The sequence below is a fragment of the Pelophylax lessonae genome (genome assembly GCF_965119305.1).
Source record: "Pelophylax lessonae genome assembly, chromosome: 5".
Classification (NCBI taxonomy): domain Eukaryota; kingdom Metazoa; phylum Chordata; class Amphibia; order Anura; family Ranidae; genus Pelophylax; species Pelophylax lessonae.
In genome coordinates, this window is record NC_138772.1 from 406,898,552 (window position 1) to 406,922,730 (window position 24,179).

A 24,179-nucleotide genomic window follows, 5' to 3' on the forward strand; every position below is an offset into this window, starting at 1 on the left:
TTTAACTTAATATAGTTAACATTTAATCCAGAAACTCATACCAGTATCTAGATATTGTTGATGCACTTGGAGTCTAAAGCCAGCCATAGATGGGGAGATTTTCTTTCCTGCAACCCATGGAATGAAAATAATTTCCTGCAACTCGATTCCCCCCTCAACACAGTCACTGTTGATGGGGGAATGATACCCATAGAACGATTGTGTTCTCCCAAGAGTGGGGTGCCAGGAGCCATGCCTGATTGGAGAACAGCAGTTATAGCTACTGGCAATAATAACAGGAAAATCCGACAAGCTGATTGTACCCAAGCTGATCGATCAATAATAAAACTGGGTACAATCATCCCACCCATAAATGGTTTGAATCTCGGTTGGTCCCTGAGATTTAAAATCTATGGATGGGTTTACAGTTAAAATCCTTAAATCCCAAAGACTGTAAACCTACACCCTTATTACTATATGTATAGTCTCACCATAGATATTTAAACCATAAGTAAATAACATTTAGTTTGCTCTGTACATCATAAACAGTTGTGTTAAAAAAATACTTATGTTCACATTTTGATGGCTGTATGTCATTTCTTAGGGAGCATTTCCTGGTGGTTACTGCAGTAGATCATGCCTGTATAAAACAGACACTTGCAGTCACCATCAGAAGCCTGTATGACAGGAAGCATGCCTGGAAGTGCCTGAGAAAGAACCTTAAAGAACCTTAAAGGCATGATCACCCAGTATTACTTTATTTGAAGGTAATACTGTGAAAACAACTTTTGAAATGACAAATGAATGCTTGTATGAGATATTAGTGATTGGATTTAGATCTATTTTAAGTCAAACCTGAAGCCTCTGATTAATTGTGTGACTTGGGAATTCAATTATTATCTGAATTGAGGGGATGGTAACAAAATATATTAATATATTAAAAACTCTGGTCTTTTTCTTAAGACTAATGTGATGTCCCTATTGCGATCTTCAAAGAGTTAGTGTAAGCAGTCTTTGAAAGTTGTTTGGATGGTTCCCAGATATGCTTATTAGGCATAAAATGGATTTCCTGTGCAATTACTTCCTATACGTTTACTTATTTTTTTCACTTTTATTGTGCTTTGGGAAACAAAGCAATGGTCAGATACATAGGACATCAAAGACAGTTTTAGAGATCATTCATACTACAATGCCTGTGACAAACTGTACTAAGGCTGAATAAAGCCCCATGGTGCCGTCTTTAGGGAGAACTATTAGTGCTACAGTTGCTGGGAAACACAGCATGCTTCGACTTCCTAATGGCTGCTAATAATGGGCAAAGCATAGGAGGCAATAACTCTTCTGTTACTTATGACGCCCACAGCTCTCAAAGTTTTAGAAATAATGCCTTAGCCATCCTTGATTTTTTTTATCTCTTCAGGATTCCCTTCTGTACAAATCTTCAGAGATAACACTGACACCATTAGGAGAGCTATGTCCTTTTTTACTTACAGGTGTAAACAAGCTGACCCTGAAATGTTTTATGGTTCAAAAAGACCAGTGACAGAATCATATCGACCATAAGCAAGAGCTTAATAATTTCTTGAAACCAGTTTAGTATTGGGTCTATAATTCTTTTTTAGGCTTTAAAAAGACAGCAGGATTCAAAATGAGCCAAACAATTTTCAACGTGGTGAGTCTGGCTTGTTAATGTCATACACTCTGGTACATGTATTCCTCCTATTACTATGTTTTTTTTTTTCTTTGCTGTCACTTAGGGGTCCATGAAAAACCATGAATCCCTCATGATTTTACTCCTAAAAATATCAACCAGTTGGGTCTAGTGGTTTCCAGAAGCTGTCAAACTAATTAAATGCAGAACAACAAACAGCAGCAGATCAGAATGTATAATATTAACTAGACTGGATTTTTTTCAGTCTGTACTGTTCTGTAAAAGAAGCAGCCAAGGATATCATGGCTGCATACATAAAGAGTAGTTATGAGCCGAATGCGCAAGGGTTTGGATTCGGATTAAGTTCACAAACCTAACAAAAGTTTGGGTTGCAAATCTGAATTATACTGAAGGCAATAGGAGCGAAATGTTAAAAGGCAGTAATGGTCATTTTCTAGCCATTTTCTAGCCTAATAAGCAAAGGATTGTCAAACCAGTGTAATGGGAGGCTGGGCACAGAACATGTACAAAAGCAAAAAACGTTGTTAAAACATCCTTTTGGCAGAGAGCAGCAATTTTAATAATGCTTAAAGGGCAAAATTAAAAGTGGTAAATTCCTTTAAATAACATACCTGGAGGATGCCTTTAACATGCCTGTGAAGTGGTACATCTGTATGCAGGTACACGATTTGCTACAGCAAAATTGTAGTTGTGCTGTAGCTTACAAACAATAAAAATACTATTTAATCTGACTGTAAACGATAGTTCCCATCAGCTTTGTTCTGTTTGCAAACCAAGCAGTGGCGATCCCTTCATCTATACCAGACCCTTTTCCTTGATGTGGGTCTGGAATGGATGCCCAGGGGCACTCCCCCACAAGAATGCATCCTAGTAAGCCAGGAAATGGGGAAAGGACTAATATGTCCCCACCCTGAGCTATACCAGGCCATATGTCCTCAGCACTGGAAGGGTACCTTGTCGGTGGGGGGGGCGTCTCCCTGTGGAGAGGACAAGGGTTGCTTCTACACAACCATACAACCCTGACCCAGTGGTTGTGAGAGTCTGTGGGCAGGGGGCTTATCAGATTCTGTAATCCCTATTTCAAAATAAAGGGGCACCCAAATACCACTCCCTTCCCACACCAATGAGTAAGGGGTAAATAGCACATTCACAGAAAAAAAAATGAAAAGAGTAAATTAAGACAAACACTTTTTTGATAAGTCTATTTCATTTTTTACAAAATGTAAAAATCCCACAAAATCTTCAACAATGTAAATCCACTCTCAATCATGCCATCAGGTGATGCAGATCCACATTAATCATAATAAATTATGCCCAGCAAACCACCAGGAGAGAAACCCCTTTGGCCACCAATTTGATCCACTTCCTACAATTGAATGTTAAGCTAAATGTGAACAAAGGAGCAAGGCAAGCCTGTGACATCATTAACTAAACATACACACATCACTGGATTACAATTAAAAATATGTGTGAATTCTGGGTGAAGGGTATTTATATCTTGAGTGAGAATAATTATGGATTGACCCCTCACAGTCATGCTTAGCAAATAAATATTCAAAATGTTTAATTCTGTGAAAAAAAACCCAAGATAAATTGAAAGGTAACTCATGTTTACAATAGTAATGCAATAAACGAGTACAGCCTTGACTAGAGAGCCAATTCAAAAGTATCAGAAAACCTGCAGAAATCCCATGTGCAAATGGGTGTCCACATAAATGACAAACAAGTATTAGGAATGTTAGTCTAGCATAAGACTTCAAGTGCACCATATCATATATCTGCTGCTAACTCCAAGTGCATTATAGGCCTTGGCCAGGTAACAGAAAACGAAGGCACTTATACTTCATACTTCATCCTACACTCTCCGTATTTCTCTCAGTATATTTTTAAGGACAGTGATTTCATTCTCCTTGTGTTTGTCAAATTAATAGAGTTGTTTAGCATGTCTGCTGGATATACATTAAGGCAGCAAAGATGTGCTGACTCTGTTATGGCGAAGATCAACTCTGCAGTGCATCAGATGAGCCTTCTAAGTACAGCTTGAGAGTAGCTGAATGCACTGACACAAATCCAACAAGAGTCTCTCTTCTTCTGCTTCTCATTTTCCTAACAGAGCTGAGACAAGAATCAAGAAGGACAGCAAGCTCACGGCATAGCACCAGGCATATCAGTTTAATCATTTAACAAGATAAGAGTGCAACTAGCATAGATGGAAAAATATCTTTTAAAAACTGCCCTGTTTAGTCTGCAGTAGCTATGTTTTTGAAATCATGTGGCAGCCTTCTCATCTATTATTCAAAGTACGAAAATAAAGCTGAACATGTAAAAAAAAAAAACTTGAAGAGGATGCTCTTAAAATGGATTTGTAACAAAATGGCTGTTTTGTTTTATTTACAAGTGATCCTCCTCTGCCATGTGGCTTGTATTTGATTGTCACTACTTATAAATGCAGTATATGAATTATACAAGCTGACTGAATAGTCTTTATGTAAACTTTAAAGTCAAGTAAGCATGCTTCTGCCGTATTGGCCTCATATCTGTATTTCTCGGATACTTATAATCCATACTTACAGTCATTGACGTGAACTCGGGAGGGTTGTCATTGACATCTGTCACAGTAATGACAGCAGTTGCTGTGTTTGAGAGACCATATGTTGGGTTTCCTTCCATGTCTGTGGCTTGAATTATTAATGTATATCGCTGCACTTTCTAGAAGACATAAAACTGCATCAGTATTTGTTTAAAGACCTTGACGGCATTTCAAATGAGCAGTACAATATTATATGAATTGTATATTATTTACATGCTGAGCTGTAGCACTAACCACCAGAACTATCAACCTTTTCTTTATGTTTAATGAATGCATCATTGTAACATGTAGTAGGCATTATTTTTTTTCAGGAGATCACTGCTAGAATAGAGCTTTATTAGCCTGTATTTAAAGGGTCAGTACACCTAAAATCAATATTTTGTTTTTGTCACGTTGGAGAGTTAAACCACCTGATATTTTCTTAGAACTCTACTGTTGAGATCACTTTGCTTAAGTTCCTTAACCTGCATACCTCACGTGGTTATTGTAAGGGGGTTCCCATCTTCATGTAGGTTTTTGTGAGTTACTGAATGGGCAACAGGAGCTGCTGAAACACAAAGTTGTGTGGGAAACTCCCCATGTGAACAGGGACCGTATCAGGTAAATTTTACTGCTATAGTATCCAAAACATGTAAGAATCCAAGGCTCCACTTATAACTAAAGCGATACTTTTGTGGCCTCGCCCCCTTTATTGAAATAATAACAACAATAATAATGATAATAATTTATTTTGTAGTGATATGTACACCACTATAACATAATTAATGTGACATTACGTAAATATTGCTTTTTACATCAGCTTTAGCATAAGGCTTGCCAAACCAAAAGAACTAGAAGTGAACCAGTATAACTGTATGGATGGCTGCTTCATCTACCCTCAAACTAAATGCTTGCAGTTTAAGTGTATACTACTTTTATGTTAAATCATCTTTTTTTAATAAAACAAATTATCTAATCCCTTGCTAAAGTTCTAAGATGAATGTAAAACTTGTGAATGGATGTGGTATTCCAGACAAGGACAACTTGTATTGTAGTGCATTATCTCTTTACCTGAAAACATTATTAAGCTAAAGCAAAATAGTTCATACCATTTTCTAGAAAAACATTATGCATATCCTTTTTACGTAAAAAAAAAACAAATACACTTTAGTAAACAATAAGCTACAGATTGGCGAGTCTGTTCTAGACCAATGAAACTTGATTTTGGACTGGTTACTTTTGATGTATGCATATACTCTTTATACTATGATAAAAAGTGAAAAGCTATATGATACTTCATATTTTGTAACTATCCTTAGAATGAATATGTTAACACTGTTGCAATTAATCATTCCTAACCTTTACAATACAAACAGAATACAGGACATATACCTAATTTAAATTTTATTACTTAAATATTCATACACGAGAAAAACACACACCGTTCAAAATGTCAACATTTGACTTTAAAATCATTTTGCTCTTCTAACACTAATTACCCAGTTTCTTGTAATTATATAGTATTCCTTAATTTGCTTTTCACATGAACTATTAAGCTATACATAAACATAAACTGACGGTCTCGGTTGCAGCCCATTCCAGTAGCACAGAACAATTATCCTTAAATCTAGGGGTAAAGAAACACTGCACCAGACACCCGACCAACCTTTGGGAACTAGAGAATGGATACATATTTTTAGCTGATTGTTCCCCAATGATAAGGAATCACTGGAGGTGTCTGCTTATGCAATAGAATCTGAAAGTGCATTTGTGAGTCACAGGCAGGCACACAAAAAAATATGGAAGCTCTTCTGGTACTTGGTTTACAACAACTTGTCCAACTGCTAATATCTATAGACAGCTTAGATAATTTGTTTTGATAAATGCCAATAATAATGTTTAAGTTGATTATGCGCCATGGCATTACACCCTATCCTAGTGTATCAATCTTACTAGCAGGTCATTGAAATAAAAATCCGCAGCAAAATGAGAGTTTGCAATATAGGCAAAGCCTAAAGCAACAAGTAATGATAAGAAACAATATGAGGATTCTGCTACCCACAAATAAGTGTCAAACTTTGTTTGTGTTAAAAAGTAAACTGCGGAAAAAACCTATACAATGAATAGGCTTAAATGAGAAACAAGTGTTCTCCTTTGGGCTGACAACATAATTTAATGATACAATTTCTCCCAAAAAACCTTGGTTGAAAAATATACTATAGCTTGTCCAAAAAAATACTAAATAAATACAAAAATGTAAAAGCATTTTAACATGTAGTGTTCGCATTTGGATCATGTTGTTGTGCAAGCAACAGAAAGGCCATCAACCTGCTGTTGTTCATATACCTTTGGGAAAAAACAGTCATTGTTTCTAGCTGAGGAGCTGGAAAGCTCATAGCTGCCTGGAGGAAGTGATGTAACAGTTTTCACCAGCAGGTGGCACTGGTGAAATCTGATTTAGGGATTTAGGCTATATGGGAAAGGAAGTAGGCTCCTGATCTAGTTCTAAATTCTGATTCGAAATCTGAACAAAAAAAAAAAAAAAAAAGGAGAGACAACGAAAGTACCTTTAAAAAATGTATCATTTTGCATATAAATACATACTTTAAATTTAGTAAAAATATTGATTTTCTGTCACATGAAAATGTAATTCAAATATTTAATTTCAGTTTAGCAGATAAACCTGTATTTTCACTTCCCTTCCCTATAATCCCTTTTAAAGGTCAGTATGAATAAATGCCTTGGGCTTTATTCTATAGCTTTTTAGGTTCATCTACAGTATATCACTGTTGTCCAACTAGGCAACCTACAAGAAAAAGGTTGTTAGTCTACAAGGTTGTTTTATTTTACTTTTTGTGAGATTATTCTCTGAATGTCTTTCTTAAAGGAAAGACATTGAGGGAATTCGGTAATGTGAAACATGTAATTTTTAAAAAGTTTTTTAAATAAACCAAAAGCAAGTTAAAGGAGTTGTAAAGTCAGAGTTTTTTTTATCTTAATGCATTCTGTTTGCAGCAACCACCCCCCCCCCCAGCACCCCCTAATACTTGCCCCATTTCTGTCCACAATTCCCTCGGCCATCCAGGACTCTCTCTCCAGCCACTGGCTCCTGTGGCTGTCATTCAAAGTCATTTAGCCAATCAAGAGAGAGAGGGGGCGGGGCAGAACTGCAGTTCCGTGTCTGAACGGACACACAGAGCTGCAGCTCGGCTCAGGTGCCCCCATAGCAAGCTGCTTGCTGCTGGAGCACTCGACAGGAGGGAGGAGCTTGGGGCAGTGAAGAGGGACCCAAGAAGAGGAGGGTCCAGGTTGCCCTGTACACAGAGGAGGTAAGTATAACATGTTTGTTATTAAAAAAAAAAATGAGACTTTACAATCACTTTAAGCTGTATCTCACTGCACGCAATCGTTCGTTAGTCTTTTTTTTCATGTCTGCACTAAAACAACAGGGAAACTTTATTCTTGTTACTGAAGAAAAACAAAACCAGTTTGATCCCTTTCAGTTCTTCTAATGTAACCTCCTTGTATATTGCTACAAAGTTAGAATACCTTAAATGGAATTTCAGTAAGGTTAAAAATCCCCTGTAAAATTGCACAATACCAGGTTATTGCTTATTCTCTTCCTGTATTTACACATAGTCCCTGCACATTATGCAGCACTTTGCAAAGAGCATCAGCAGACCCACTTGCATATAAAGAACTGTTTCATATCATCTAGTTTTGGAAGCCTTGCCTGTTGGCTTTTTCTATGCCTGAATTGAAGGCCTGGCTTTGACTGAAATACATTTTGCCTGCTTTTCAAACTAGTTCTTATGCTAGATATTTAAATGCATTTTCTATCAGTGAGCAAAACAGTTCAAAGTATACCTATGCCATGTAAAACAACAGGTTTACTTTTTGCCCATGTCGGCAGCACATAGATACCATGCCTTTGCTCTCCCCCAACTCTGTTTAGCCACTGGGAAGAAAGCCCTGAGTAAGCTTGAATTCATGACTAGGAGGAGCTTTACCAGGGCTGAGGAATCTCTCCCCATCCTCATTTAACAGAGCTAGTCCAAGCATCAGTCACCAATTCTGTCATATGGGAAATAGGTGAGTAAAGCCTCGTACACACGCGTCAAAATTCGTCCGGGAATTTTCATCCGACGACTTATCAGCCGATTTTCGGCTTGTTAGTATGATGCTTTCGACAACCGACTCCGACTTTTCGGCCGAAAAAAATCTGGTGTGCAGGCTATAAAATGTTTGTCCTCCGTCAAAACACGTCCGATGTTCGTGCAGTCAGTACAGATTTCGACAGGGAAAAATCTTATGAGCAAGACTGGGCATGCTCAGAGAAGAAAGAACACAAAGAAAGCAAACCAACACATGACATCACTTCTGAAGTAGAATTTTGTCATGCGGGAAAATTCGTGTGCAGTCTAGGCACATTCCAACCAACAAAACACCACTCTGGACAAAAGATGGACGACCGGTCGGCGGAAATTTGTTGCGTGTGTACTAGGCTTTAGTCTTATCCTCCCCAGGACCTGGAAATGGGGAAAAAGTAAGTTAAAGGGCAGCAACTCTCAGACTACAGGCGGTCCTTGGATTACAAACATCCGACTTACAAATGACTCCTACTTACAAACCGAGGGGTACAACAGGAAGTGAGAGGAAATCTACCCATAGGAAGTGAAATTTACTCTTGTAAGTTATCATCGGAAAAAGGTGTCTCCACTGAAGCTTTATCACCAATCCTTGTTTCCTTAACAATCCAAAATTTTCAAAATCCAATTGTCATAGGGACAGAAAGTGAGGTGAAATCTTTTGAACAGGGGCACAGACAGCAAAACAAACATTACAGGGGTGTTAACATTTCCCTATGCTATCTAAAACATAAAAATTATTTTTTTGGCAGGAGCTACAAAAACATTTTACCTGTTCTGACTTACAAACAAATTCAACTTAAGAACAAACCTACAGACCCTATCTTGTTTGTAACCCGGGGACCGCCTGTATAGTGGACTTCTCAGCTCTGTGCACAGCTTCAAGATGTGTTCGGTCATTTCAGGTCTGTGCTCAGACAAGTAAGGAAGCAAATTTTAGTCTTTCAGCAGAAAGTCTGTTGCTGGGAGTCTTCTCCCACTCTAAAGCTTACTATTCACTGTCCGCATCTTATCCAGTTCCTGATGAACTGGCTGAAATTTGCCTAATCTCTCTTGCTCTGTCTGCCCCCTCCCACTAAACATTTTTGAATGAAAAAATCAAAAGAGCCGGACAGAAAATTGTCAGCTAAACAGTGGCTGCATCCAATTAGATGCAGCCGCTGGTTGGACACTCTGACACCTAATGCTGGCGGCTGTCAGGATACAATAGGCGAGAAGGGAGATTTGCCACAGAGGCTAAATGAAAAAAAAAAAAACAGTGTATAGCTAGCTTTACAATACATAAATTAAACAAATGACTTACCTCTCTATCAAGTCCTGCTGCCAACGTGATAATATCTCCAGTTTCATTGTTGATTGTAAACATGTTAGATGAAGGAGTATCTGGAGTCTGAGATAAGATTTTATATCTCAGCATACCGTTTGGTTGTTTTTCGTCATCACCATCAATGGCTGTAAGAGTCATTACATAGGAACCTAGAACATAATAAAAACACAAATAATTTGAATTACAAAGCAATCTATGTAATCAAATTAGTTAAGTTCAAAGTCAAACTACTAATTATTTGGCAATTTTTCAAAACATTTACTTTCTTTTAAAATAATTTTACAATCTGTTAAGAAATTGTTGATAAAGGATTGACTGTGGGGTCATTTTGCAGTCTCACCTACTTTCCTACTTTTGTTAGTGAAATTCCTTGTTGGAGGAAAATTATGAGTCCCTTGACAGAAGTTCTTTCACTAAGAACATTGTGGATTGTGGACCATCACAACTTGTCTGAGCTTGCTGTACTCCTGTTATGATTATTCCCTTTTGCTAAGTAATAGGAGTAATTGTTTCCTTTGCTAAGTAATCGGGGCTCCATTGCGTACTGAGTTAGTTCCAGCCAGTGGTCCAGCACAAACACCTAAAATGTTTTGTTTTTTTTTGGGGGGGGGGGTCCTTGGTTTGAGGGCTTTCTGCATTCTCTCTGGACCCTAAATAAACATATATCATATGGTTTAGGCAGTGCCTGCCACTAGGCAGGTCTGGCCGATGTGTTTCAAAGAATTACTTAAAAGCATTTCTGAGGCAGCCACCGCTTCTCCACCTTTCCGTAACCTGGGAACCTGAGGCACATTGGCAATAAATGGGGATCCTGCCACTCCCTGGAAAGGTGGCAAAAATGAGTTTCTGCTCTGGGTTGGCAGCATGGGATCTGACACTTTCCTCTTGTATCAGGGATCAAAAAGAGTATCTAGTCACTGTAATGGCCCCTCTCTGCTAATGCTCGAATCCTGGGGTCTTTGCCCATGCACTGCAGCAAGAATGAGCCCAATTTCAACAAACTGCTTGCAGCAGAGGATCCCAAGTCCAAAGTGTCTTGGAGGACAAAGGTGTCCTCAATTACCTCTCCTGCTTACAACTCCTGGGGATTGGGAGAGGTGAAATGTACCCCTGGAAGCCTGCCCATATCCTCCTCCTCACTCTGGACCCAAACCCTTCTCTGCCTGTTGCTGCCTCACAGGGATAGAGTCAGTTGTGAGAGGATCTCACATGACCTGAGACAAATGAATTTTCTTTATCCATCCTGCTGTTGTACCTTCAGTGTCTGGTTCATTACATCACACAGCGTGTGCTGCAGCAGTAACACCAGAAGGGGCATCTCGCTAATCCCCACCTTCAAGGTTCAAGGCTCACCATTCTGGTTACCTCTTCCAATGGGGTGACAAGATAATACATGCATACCGAATCTGGAGTCACCAACATTGAGTTTCTATTGTGTGTATGCAGCACATATCAGGCAGTTGAATGATACCTTGTGTAAATTTCAGCCATTGGGGAACACTCCCTGGCTATGACTGCCTACAGTGGCTAAACAATCTTTAACTGGTAGCTAAGAACCTCTGCACTGCCAAGTTGAGTACTTGTGCACAGGTGTCAACTTTCCCTACCACAGGGTAGACAGCAGGTTGGTGCTGTTGTCACACATGACATTTGTTGCACAAGTTGGGGTTAGCCATCTCCCAGCTTGCCTCTGAAGAGCTGACAGAATATGTGGCCTAGTGTGGCTCGTGTACCCCAGGCATTCTAGCTGCAAAACTGAATTTCAGAATTTTGCCGGGGACATTGCATAGACTTATGGGCGCTTGGGAGGAACTGGTGGCTCTGACGAGTCACCAGAAGAGGCCATTGAGGTGGACTGGGTAGGGGTCACTAAACTGCTACCATCGCCAAGGTGTAGCATTTTGTTACATCCTGCATCCATTCCAGCTGCCAGCAAACTTACTCAGTGCAGCATACAAGAGATGTAATGTTCCTATCCATGCTTGCTGGACCACGTGTCTGTAGTCACATGTTCACATGTTGATTGGGGGGGGGGGTAGGGATAGCCTTCTAGGAAACAAATGGGAATTCAGGTATCTGACATTGTGGTGCAAAACAGGCCACAAAGTCACAGAAGGGGGAAGACTCCACCAGCTGCAATGAGAGCAGTTGTAAAGCCAGCAATTTTCGTCAAGTTTACATTAAGGTAGTTGGGCCACAGTATTTTCTTCTGCTTTCACAGTTAGGAAAAAGAGGCTTGTCTAGTCAGGAATGATTCTAGAAATGGTGGGGTGGTGTTTGTTTGGAGACTTATATTCAAGCTTCTACTTGGTAAGGTTTAAGCTTACACTTTGCTCTACTCTTTGTGGTTCTAAGCTAAACCTCTTTCCCCTTGATATGCCATAGGGTAAGCCTCTTAAACTCCTTGTCAGACTTCCATCCCCATTGCTTGAGTCTGCAGATGTTACAGCAGATGTAGATGGAGATTTTTTTTGGGGGGGGGGGGGGGGATATGGAAAAGGAGGATTGAGAAGGAGTGCGGGCCTTTTGCTGCTAACCGGCATAATGTATGTGTTGTTCCAACTGACCTTTGTGGTGAAGAATCAGATGTCTCCTTGTGCATGTGATACCCAAATGACTGGTACATTTACCATGAATGATATGCTGCAAGCAAAGAAGCACAGGCTGCAAACCACTATGGTGCAGTTGGCAGCAGATGTTTTAAAAAAGACTGCTGAACTTTGTGGAGTGGCCTAAGGAATAGCAGTGACCTGGATTGGTGGTGCAGTGCCAGCTGGTGGAATAGGGCAGCTGCTCATTCTACTTTAATCCAATCTGCCCCTGGATGGAATCCTGTCTTGGTGTTGTTGCGCCTCTCTCTACTTTCCTCCTCTAAAATCTCTGGTACCAAGGTATGGTCTGTCAACATTCCCACCTCATTGTTAATGCCAACTTTACTGTAAGCTGTAAGAACATCAATGTCAATTGCTGCTCCCTGCCTGTGGTCACCTCTCTCTTTGCTACTAGTGCTTTTTTCTTCAACAATCTGATAAAACCTTCCCCTGCATCAAGGGACTATGCTATGCCTAAAAAATTAAATCCTCAATGCCAGTTTGCAGAGCAATGGCAGGATTGGCTGTAGAGGAGGAGGAAGGAGAGGGGATGAAGAAGAGCATGAGGAAGGCATTGTTATCTGTTATCATATCATTCCTAATGCCAGAAAGAAAAGACAGATGTAACCTGCTTTTTAAAGATGCAATGACCACTTTGCCATACAGTGATCTGCTGACCCTGCAAAAAAATGAAAAGACCCTAGCGAAATTATATTTAAATATATGTAATAGGCCTCACTAAAAAAATCAAAACACTAAACTACAATCCTACACCCCAAACCTCAACCCTAAAACACTAAACCTTTAAACTATCCTCTGTGAACAGAGATGAGTAGGGAATATAATGTGTGTGCCTGAGGTACAGAGCCTAAGGAGTGCCTGGTCTTTGCCAAAACACCCTGCAAGGGGTTTCGCTACAGGACAGCTACCAGGTGACAACCCTAAAGCAAACACTTGCAAGCTACATCTGACCACTTGCAGAGAAGCACTGGGTTGTAGAATCTAGGAAAGCACAGGAATGCTTGACAAATGAAGTGGCTGGAGTACAAGGGTATCTACAAGCACTGAGGTGTTTCAACTACATGGAAGAAGGAGTGCAGAAGTCTCTTGCAGCTCGGGGGTGTTGGAGTCACAGGAAGCAAAAGTTCAAAGGTCTCTAGGAAGGCTGGGCTACTGGAACGCAGTGGAGTACAAGGATGAGAGAGCCTCCTTGAACACGGGGATGCTGTACTCACTGTAACACAGACAGGATTAAATGATTAAAGAGCATGCGGGTGCACAGGGGTTCCAGTGGATGTTAGGAGACTACACACTAGAAACACACAGGAATCATAAAGGATGTACGTTTGCTGGTGGTGACTGGACTGGACAGTAACACACTGGAGTAAGAATGCTAGATAGGGTTGAAGTGCACAGGGAAAACATTGAAACAAGTATAGTGGATGCCGCTGGAGTGCACAGAGAACACAACAGAGCAGAAATGCAGGCTAAAGTGCTCTGGAGGTACAGGGATATAGGGTTCACTGGAGTCAGTGGGGATACAGGACAGCAAAGGATAAATAGAGTTTATGGGGGTTTATGAATGCAGGGATATCTATAGCTTGGATTAACTAGGAAGCACAGGGACACACAGAGGCTTAGGATCACTTGGAGACTCAGAATCACTTGGTAACTTGAAAACATATGGAAACTCATGGACGCTTAGGGTCACGAGGAAACTCAGGTTCACCAGAACAGGAGCCTGTGGCTAAGAACTCAACCTATTGCTCAGGCAACCACTCTGTCAAAATATCTACCCTATGGGGCACCAGTCAGTGCCCCTAATCAACGCCACCAACTCACAGTGTCCCTTATCACTGCCACCCACTCACAGTGTCCCTAATTAATGCAGGTACCTTGCCAGTCATATTGTCCCTGATCACCATCACACCAGTGCAGTGTTACCTCTACATGCTGCCTGTACTAACCCTGGCCTGTTTATTGACCGTATTCCTGCCTTTCAATTCAACTTATCATTGGTAGTAAAACACGGGGCCTGGAACATAAGAAGACAGCAATAGAGAATTGAGCTGAAATGTTTCAACAGCGTTGGTCAATGCATGATGCTCACAGGTGACATTTTTGAAAGTGATAGTACTAGCTGATAACATGAATGTGCATACATACAGTGGAAGGGGTGCAACAAAACGAGCCTATCTAAATTGTAATGGATATTTTAAATAAGTGAAGCATCTAGGATTTCTGTTGTTCGTCACAATATAAATAAAGCTATACTTTGAGATTCTACTGACAGTTGCTGCTTTATATTGCTGGGCAATGTCCTGATGAATCTAAATCACTGTCCTTGATAAATAGAACTGGGTATGCATTTAAAATTATGCAAGTACCGGCTAGGCTTAAATATGGCAGTTTTTATTTTCCATATTTCTGTACTATATCCACCATATAAGCCTAGGGAATCCTGGCTTCAGGATAGCAGAGACATGTCATTTCATTCATTCCATTCAACTAGTTTAACTGGTTGATCTGTGCCAGATGCCTATGTGTCAACTACAAATATGAAGGCTCTACAGAGTGAGCATGAGCATATTTAACTATGTTGCCTACGGCTACTGATATTACAGCACAGCCCTTGTTATAAGCATCAGGACAGGAATATATATTGTGTATATACAGAAAAATCCACACACTTATTTTCTAGATGCTGTCATTAATAGGATACCTTAAAAAAGTTTCAGTGCTTTGGGATTACATTTATTTCAAATATTACCCTAGGGAATCAATGGAAGCTTCTAATTTTTAGCTTTAATTTATTTTTTAGAGAAAGTGCAAAAGCTACAATAGCAGACTATAATAGCTCAGAGATTTACAATAAAAAACAAAAATATTCACAGTTAAAATTCAACACACACTGTATGTTAAATGGGAGATAAATACACATAACATCATTTAGAAATAAAAATGTAGCAAATTAAATTTCTTTAAAGCTGAATTCCAGAAATTCAGCCACATTGTAAAAAGTGCAGGCACACTATGTTGGTCCAAGGAGGTGCATGACATTGTCTGAACGTATCTCTATTATTTATATCTGACAGAATTATAGCTCTGCTGGAGCATACACGGACACAAGGTGCTGTGAGAGAGAGGCACACAGAGCAGCTATGCCCCTTCTAACCCTCTGCTGCCCATTAAGAGAATCATTTGTATTTTTGAATGAGTTCACATAATACCAAGGCTTCTGTGATTGGGCAGGAGGTGGGGAGGGGCAGGTATTGCAGCTGCACTGACTCTAATGTTGAAGCTGCTTAGATCTAAAGCATCAGCGTCGGGCTTCTGGAAATACAGCAATAGCAGTCTTCAAAGAGTGAAATAACATTTTCAGATGTAATTAATAGGTATAAGCCCTGGAGATGGCATGCACCTCATTAGACTTAGCTCATAGTGTACCTTCACTTTTTTTATAAAGGAGCTGAATTCCTGGAATTCAGTTTTAATGCACTTTACGAGACATGAATGGTTGCATCTATACTTTGAGTCCCATTTATAAATAACTTTTATGGCCCAGCCATGGCTACACTATTGTTATGAAAAAAAAATCCTTCAGCACCTTTATGAAGTGCAGCAGTGTGCTTAACAAATATGCTTTTCACATCACTTGTTTCAGGATTCTTACAAAAGCAAAGCACCATTCATTCTAGTGAATAAAGTGCTGGAAGAAACTTGTCACATGATATTGACATGTCATTTCATAGGGCTCCACTCATATCCCAGAACTTTTTTGTTTTTATGTAGAAAATGCACTTCAAAAACACCAAAGACTATGAACTAACCAAACCAAACCCAAAAAGTGGGTACAGTGTGGAGTATTTACTGCAATGGCCTGTAGAGAGTTATAGTATGTTATGTGGAAGCTATCAATAGCAATCTGTTAATTTTTATTATATACAATATTTAATAATTGTTTTAGTATGTAAGATGTGCAGAAAAGCAATGTGGAATGTATGATATGGGGAGGTATGTGAAGAAAAGGATTGCAGAGGGTACGATGGTGACTAGTACGTGCAAGAGAGGAGTAAGAAGTGTATAATGGTAGGGAGTATGTGCAGGGGCGGACTGACCATTAGGGCACTCGGGCACTGCCCGAGGGCCCGGGGCTAGTAGGGGGCCCCATGAAAGGCTCCTGGCACCTACCTTCCAAAGCATCTGTGATGATCCCGGAGCCCAGTGCCAGAACAAGTTCCAGCACTGAGCTCCGGTAACTGGCCTGACAGAGACACACTAGCGTGGGCACTCAGGGCACATTCCCTGCATCTCTTTGAGGGTGCCTGGGCTCCCTCACGCAGCGATCGTCCCTCTGCAGCAGCTGACACTTACATCTGTCCCCCGCCCCAACTGATGCCTGCACAGTACACACAGAGCTCACCAAGGATCCTCCTCCACGGCTCTGAAGTACACAGACAGGAGGAGGAGGAGTAGCCGGGGAGGAGGGACATTAACTTCAAGAGCTGCACTGATTATCTGAGGTATGTACTGTACATAGTTTATGGATACGGAAGGGGGATAGATAACAAGGATGCACATATGGAGAAGTGATGGGGGCAGGGGCATATGCTAGGGGGATGCTTTTGGAGGGGGGAATGACTTGTGCTAGAAGGTGAGGAGGTGGTGTGAGGGGATTTCAACTCTGACCTCTCCCCTCCAAATGCACCCACCAGCACATGTTCTCTTACCGCCCCTTCTCCCCAAATCAAAGAGGTGCAGATTGCCACTCATCCCAGGACCCCCTCTCTCCTCATCCCAGGACCCCCTATCTCCTCATCCCAGGACCCCCTCTCTCCTCATCCCAGGACCCCCTCTCTCCTCATCCCAGGACCCCCTCTCTCCTCATCCCAGGACCCCCTCTCTCCTCATCCCAGGACCCCTCTCTCCTCATCCCAGGACCCCCTCTCTCCTCATCCCAGGACCCCTCTCTCCTCATCCCAGGACCCCCTCTCTCCTCATCCCAGGACCCCCTCTCTCCTCATCCCAGGACCCCCTCTCTCCTCATCCCAGGACCCCCTCTCTCCTCATCCCAGGACCCCTCTCTCCTCATCCCAGGACCCCCTCTCTCCTCATCCCAGGACCCCCTCTCTCCTCATCCCAGGACCCCTCTCTCCTCATCCCAGGACCCCTCTCTCCTCATCCCATGACCCCCTATCTCCTCATCCCAGGACCCCTCTCTCCTCATCCCAGGACCCCCCCTCTCCTCATCCCAGGACCCCCTCTCTCCTCATCCCAGGACCCCCTCTCTCCTCATCCCAGGACCCCTCTCTCCTCATCCCAGGACCCCCTCTCTCCTCATCCCAGGACCCCTCTCTCCTCATCCCAGGACCCCCTCTCTCCTCATCCCAGGACCCCTCTCTCCTCATCCCAGGACCCCCCCTCTCCTCATCCCAGGACCCCCTCTCTCCTCATCCCAGGACCCCCTCTCTCCTCATCCCAGGACCCCCCCTCTCCTCATCCCAGGACCCCCTCTCTCCTCATCCCAGGACCCCCTCTCTCCTCATCCCAGGACCCCTCTCTCCTCATCCCAGGACCCCTCTCTCCTCATCCCAGGACCCCCTATCTCCTCATCCCAGGACCCCTCTCTCCTCATCCCAGGACCCCCCCTCTCCTCATCCCAGGACCCCCTCTCTCCTCATCCCAGGACCCCCTCTCTCCTCATCCCAGGACCCCTCTCTCCTCATCCCAGGACCCCCTCTCTCCTCATCCCAGGACCCCTCTCTCCTCATCCCAGGACCCCCCCTCTCCTCATCCCAGGACCCCCTCTCTCCTCATCCCAGGACCCCTCTCTCCTCATCCCAGGACCCCCCCTCTCCTCATCCCAGGACCCCCTCTCTCCTCATCCCAGGACCCCTCTCTCCTCATCCCAGGACCCCCCCTCTCCTCATCCCAGGACCCCTCTCTCCTCATCCCAGGACCCCTCTCTCCTCATCCCAGGACCCCCTCTCTCCTCATCCCAGGGCCCCCTCTCTCCTCATCCCAGGACCCCCTCTCTCCTCATCCCAGGACCCGTATCTCCTCATCCCAGGACCCCTATCTCCTCATCCCAGGACCCCTCTCTCCTCATCCCAGGACCCCCTCTCTCCTCATCCCAGGACCCCCTCTATCCTCATCCCAGGACCCCTCTCTCCTCATCCCAGGACCCCCACTCTCCTCATCCCAGGACCCCTCTCTGCTGTCATCCTAGGACCCCCTCTTTCCTCATCCCAGGACCCCCTCTCTCCTCATCCCAGGGCCCCCTCTCTGCTCTCATTCCATGGCCCCCTCTCTGCTCTCATGCCATGGCCCCCTCTCTGCTCACATCCCAGGACCCCCTCTCCGCTCTCATCCCAGGACCCCCTCTCTGCTCTCATCCCAGGACCCCCCTCTCTGCTCTCATCCCAGGACCCCCCCTCTCTGCTCTCATCCCAGGACCCCCTCTCTGCTCTCACCCCATGGCCCCCTCTCTGCTCTCATCCCAGGACCCCCTCTCTGCTCTCATCCCAGGACCCCCTCTCTGCTCTCATCCCAGGACCCCCTCTCTGCTCTCATCCCAGGACCCCCTCTCTGCTCTCATCCCAGGGGTCTCTCTCTGTTCTCATCCCAGGGGTCTCTCTCAGCTCTCATCCCAGGGCCCCCTCGATGCTCTCATCCCAGGACCCCCTCTCTGCTCTCATCCCAGGGGTCTCTCTCAGCTCTCATCCCAAGGCCCCCTCTCTGCTCTCATCCCAGGGGTCTCTCTCAGCTCTCATTCCAGTGTCCCCTCTCTGCTCTCATCTCAGGACCCCCCCTCTGTTCTCATCTCAGGACCCCCTCTCTGTTCTCATCTCAGGACCCCCTCTCTGTTCTCATCTCAGGACCCCCTCTCTGCTCTCATCTCAGGACCCCCTCTCTGCTCTCATCTCAGGACCCCCTCTCTGCTCTCATCCCAGGGGTCTCTCTCTGCTCTCATCCCAGGACCCCCTCTCTGCTCTCATCCCATGGCCCCCTCTCTGCTCTCATCCCAGGACCCCCTCTCTGCTCTCATCCCAGGACCCCCCCTCTCTGCTCTCATCCCTGCACCCCCCTCTCTGCTCTCATCCCAGGACCCCCTCTCTGCTCTCATCCCAGGGGTCTCTCTCTGCTCTCATCCCAGGGGGTCTCTCTCTGCTCTCATCCCAGGACCCCCTCTCTGCTCTCATCCCAGGGGTCTCTCTCAGCTCTCATCCCAAGGCCCCTCTCTGCTCGCTCTCATCCCAGGGGTCTCTCTCAGCTCTCATTCCAGTGTCCCCTCTCTGCTCTCATCTCAGGACCCCCTCTCTGCTCTCATCTCAGGAACCCCTCTCTGCTCTCATCCCTGGACCCCCTCTCTGCTCTCATCGCAGGGGTCTCTCTCAGCTCTCATTCCAGTGCCCCTCTCTGCTCTCATCTCAGGACCCCCTCTCTGTTCTCATCTCAGGACCCCCTCTCTGTTCTCATCTCAGGACCCCCTCTCTGCTCTCCTCTCAGGACCCCCTCTCTGCTCTCATCTCAGGACCCCCTCTCTGCTCTCATCCCTGGACCCCCTCTCTGCTCTCCTCTCAGGACCCCCTCTCTGCTCTCATCTCAGGACCCCCTCTCTGCTCTCATCCCTGGACCCCCTCTCTGCTCTCATATTAGGACCCTCTCTCTGTTCTCATTCCAGGACCCTCTCTGCTCTCATCCCTGGGGCCCCTCTCTGTCCTTATCCCAGGGGTCCCTCTCTGTTCTTATCCCAGGGGCTACTCTCTGTCATTATTCCAAGGGTCACTCTCTGTCTTTATCTCAGGGGTCCCTCTCTGTCCTCTTTCAAGGGGTCCCCTAAACACCAACTGGGATAGGTTGTTCAGGACAGCAAGGGCCTGTTTAAATTTGCAGTTTGGGGGCAGGAAAACCTCAGAATTGAGCCCTGTATTTACTCACCCCCACCACACCCCCTTTAACTGCAAGGGCCAGGGGTGTACACATGTTGCATCCGCATCAGGAATTATATGTCCTGTCACGCTTGGCAGATGTAGCACCTGCCAAGCATAACTCATTCAAGTGAATGGGGCTGCATTGCAAAGGCTGTGCAACCTTGTGCAGTACAGCAAAAAAAAAAAGGGTTAAAGTAGGCAATGAGAAGGCGTTGTATTGCCTCCTCATCACCTGCTTCAACTCCTTGAATCACACACTAGCATGCTGAAACTATGTGCATTGCACATGGTTGCAGGGTGTTTGCTGAGTGGGCCTCATTCACTTGAATGGGTCACGATAACCCACCAAAAGCAACAGGGGGTTTAACTCCTGCTGCAACATGTGTACTCATGGACATGGACACAGGGGGGCCCCATGATCTCATATTGCCCGGGGGCCCCATAGGTTATCAGTCCGCCCCTGAGTATGTGTAAGTGATGAACTGCAGAGGTGTGTCGGTGGACAGTAGAGTGGAGTGGACTGCTGAAGGGCCAGACAAGCAATGTGTTAGCAGTGCAGAGTATAAGTCAGGATGCAGTATGTAAAGGAGAAGAGTGTGGAGGGTATGACAGTGGCAGTATGCACAGGAATGCAGAGGGTATGATGGTAGGCAATATGTACAGGAGATAAGTGTGGAGGGTATGATAGCAAATAGTTTTGAATGCTGAGGATATCACAGTAGTCAGTATGTGTAGGAGGAGATTGATGAAGGGCATGAGAGCAGACAGTATGTGCAGGAAAGGAGCAGACGGTATTAGCAAGAGAAGTGTATGCTGGAGAGGCATATAGAGCATTTTACAGCCAGTGTTATATAAAGAAGAGTAGTGCATGGGGTTAAGTTGTAGGGTAATGTGTGCAAGAGAGGAGCAAGGACCATATACCATCAGCAAATATACACAGGAAAGGATGTGAGTGATACAGTGTAGGCCAGAGTGTGATATGTTGTTAGCTGGGGTTTTTGTTAGGGGTGGTTGGTTAGGTGACTGGGAAATCAGACATAATGAGACAGTTGGTATGGCAGCTGGGGAGGGATTCCAATCAGCATGGATTAATGAATAAAATTATGCACTCACATTAGTAAGCATATATTCATGCCCATAAAGCAAGGTTCCAGTGTGGAGAAGTGTACATCATCCGGTCATGGACATCCGTCCTACTGGAGCCGAAAACCTATTCACCTTGGCCGGCTTGTATGGCAAGGTTAGAACCAGGAAGTAGGCTCGGTGTATTTGCTTGACAGCGAGGCTTGGTGGATAGTCACACCTGGATGATGTCATCTGCATGCGATGCGTTTTCGAGCGTGCTTGCTGCCTGGGGGAGGGCAGCCGCGCTCCTCCTTCACGGCAAATATAATAGCAAGTGACACGGTGTACATTTAAATAATGAAATGGGAGGAGAGATGCAAATGAACCAACGAAGGGGAATATATCTAATCAGTAGTCTATACAAATGGGCTAATAATGAAATGGGAGGAGAGATGCAAATGAAGGGGAATATATCTAATCAGTAATCTATACAAATGGGCAAATAATCATTATGTCAATTATATCAAAAGTCACAATATAATATTGTTAGATTAAAATTCAACTTTAAAAGAGTAATTCACCAATATTTATATATATAAAATATGTTTGGTAGTATTAAATAATAAAAAAATGTAAAAATGGGTGTATCACAATAACTATATTAAGATATACCAACTGGCTGTGTGTGGCTGACCACCACTATCAACCGGTGGGTATTGTTTATAAAATTACTAAATAATAATAAAAATAAAAAAAATAAAAAAATATATATAAAAAAACAAAAAATAAATATAAGTAAATATGAAAATAAGAAATAGAAAAAATATGAGAAAAAAATATATAAAAATATATATTTTTTTATATAAAAATACAAAAATATATAAAAAATTAGAAGATATATGTATATAGAAGAAACATATACATATATGTGTATGTATTTTAAATGAGAGATATTGCTAATGGATGTCGGAGATTGATAAATATATTCATAAATAAAGATAATAATGGTAAACAAAAATTAATAGATTCATTATAAATAGGATTAAAATAATGTGGCAATCCACTCCTGTATATCAATATGCATCCATATAGGCATGTGAATCTATATACAGTCACGTATGTCTGAAACAAATATAGCCTGTAGGTATTCATAATATGGTGGCAATCCCGATACCCTCATTGAGGCCACCAGGCGAAAGAGAATCCAGAGAGTAAATCCAATATATCTCCCTGGCACATAGTTTCTTATAACGTTCAGCTGCTGTAAGGGTTTTTGTTATCTGTTCAATAACCCATACAGTTAGACCTATAGTAGATCCCTGGTGAGCCTCAGCAAAGTGTCGAGGAACACTCCGTCTTTGCCAAGTTCTATAGAACGTCTATGTTCTCCAAAACATTGGCGAATTGGACGAATGGTGCGGCCCACATAGACCAGCCCACACAGACAGGACAGGCCATATATAACAAAATCTGATGAGCAGTTAAAAAATTCACCCAGAGGAAAACTTTTACCTTTTGTTTGAAAGGAGATTTGGCCGTGTTTGACAAACAAACACATTTTGCATAAAGGCTTACAACATTGGAACATTCCTTTAAGGGGAATGAGAATCGGTACAGAAGTAGTCAGAGTGATAGATTTGATTTTACTAGGGGCCACTCTATTTTTCAAATTTAAGGCCTTTCGATAACTCACCCTGGGTCTTTCCTGTATTATGGTTTTAAGATTAGGGTCTTCCCGTAAGATGTTCCAGTGTCTGGCCAGAATTTTTTACATTTTTTTACCAAACATATTTTATATATATATAAATATTGGTGAATTACTCTTTTAAAGTTGAATTTTAATCTAGCAATATTATACTGTGACTTTTGATATAATTGACATAATGATTATTAGCCCATTTGTATAGATTACTGATTAGACATATTCCCCTTCATTTGCATCTCTCCTCCCATTTCATTATTAGCCCATTTGTATAGACTACTGATTAGATATATTCCCCTTCGTTGGTTCATTTGCATCTCTCCTCCCATTTCATTATTTAAATGTACACCGTGTCACTTGCTATTATACTTGCCGTGAAGAAGGAGCCCGGCTGCCCTCCCATAAGCAGCAAGCACGCTCGGAAACGCGTCGCATGCAGATGACATTATCCAGGTTCGACTATCCACCAAGCCTCGCTGTCAAGCAAATACACCGAGCCTACTTCCTGGATCTAACCTTGCCGTCCACGGCAAAAAGGTTTTCGGCTCCAGTAGGATGGATGTCCATGGCCGGATGATGTACACTTCTCCACACTGGAACCTTGTTTTATGGGCATGAATATATGCTTACTAATGTGAGTGCCTAATTTTATTCATTAAACCTGTTGCATAAAGTCTACACTTAGAGGCGCCTCTGTTTGTCTTTGCATTGTGAAGTAGTTGGGTAAGAATATTTACTCTGTGAGTAGGGAATTCATGTGCATTGTGAGCAAGATGTGAGCATGCATGCTGTGCATGGAGGCGAGGTCGGATGTGAGGTGCCAAGAAGGAATGTGTGTGTTATGAGTTTTGGTAACGACACAGTGTGTTCATGCATATGGAAAGTGTAGGATAAAGAGGAGCTGTATGTAGGGGATACACAGAGACATGTGGGAAGGGATATTAGGATGGGAATGTGCTGTGAGCATTGTTTAGAGTGGGAGGGGATTAGGAGGACCATTAGGATATGTGCAATACATCTGCAATAAGGGGAAGAGTTGAGGGGAAGAGAGATGTGTCAAGGATATACTGTGAGGGGGAGGGTGATTGCTAACAGGGAGAGTTGTATCATTGATTCTCTGATCGCCTTGTGGAGGGTACCGATGGGGACGAAGGTGTGTTGCTAATCTGCCTTGGCAAAGGGGAGAGATGTG

The 24,179-nt window shown here is 43.2% G+C and overlaps 1 protein-coding gene across 1 annotated transcript in view; it reads right to left on the reverse strand.

Moving 5' to 3' along the window:
- CDH2 (cadherin 2) overlaps positions 1–24,179 on the reverse strand; it is a 399,869-nt gene that overhangs the window by 53,619 nt on the left and 322,071 nt on the right. Inside the window, exons 7-8 of the mRNA XM_082259211.1 lie at positions 9,672–9,844; positions 4,223–4,360 (exon numbers count right to left, since the gene is read on the reverse strand). Of these exons, the coding sequence (XP_082115337.1) occupies positions 4,223–4,360; positions 9,672–9,844 (311 nt within the window). The remainder of the gene's footprint in view (positions 1–4,222; positions 4,361–9,671; positions 9,845–24,179) is intronic.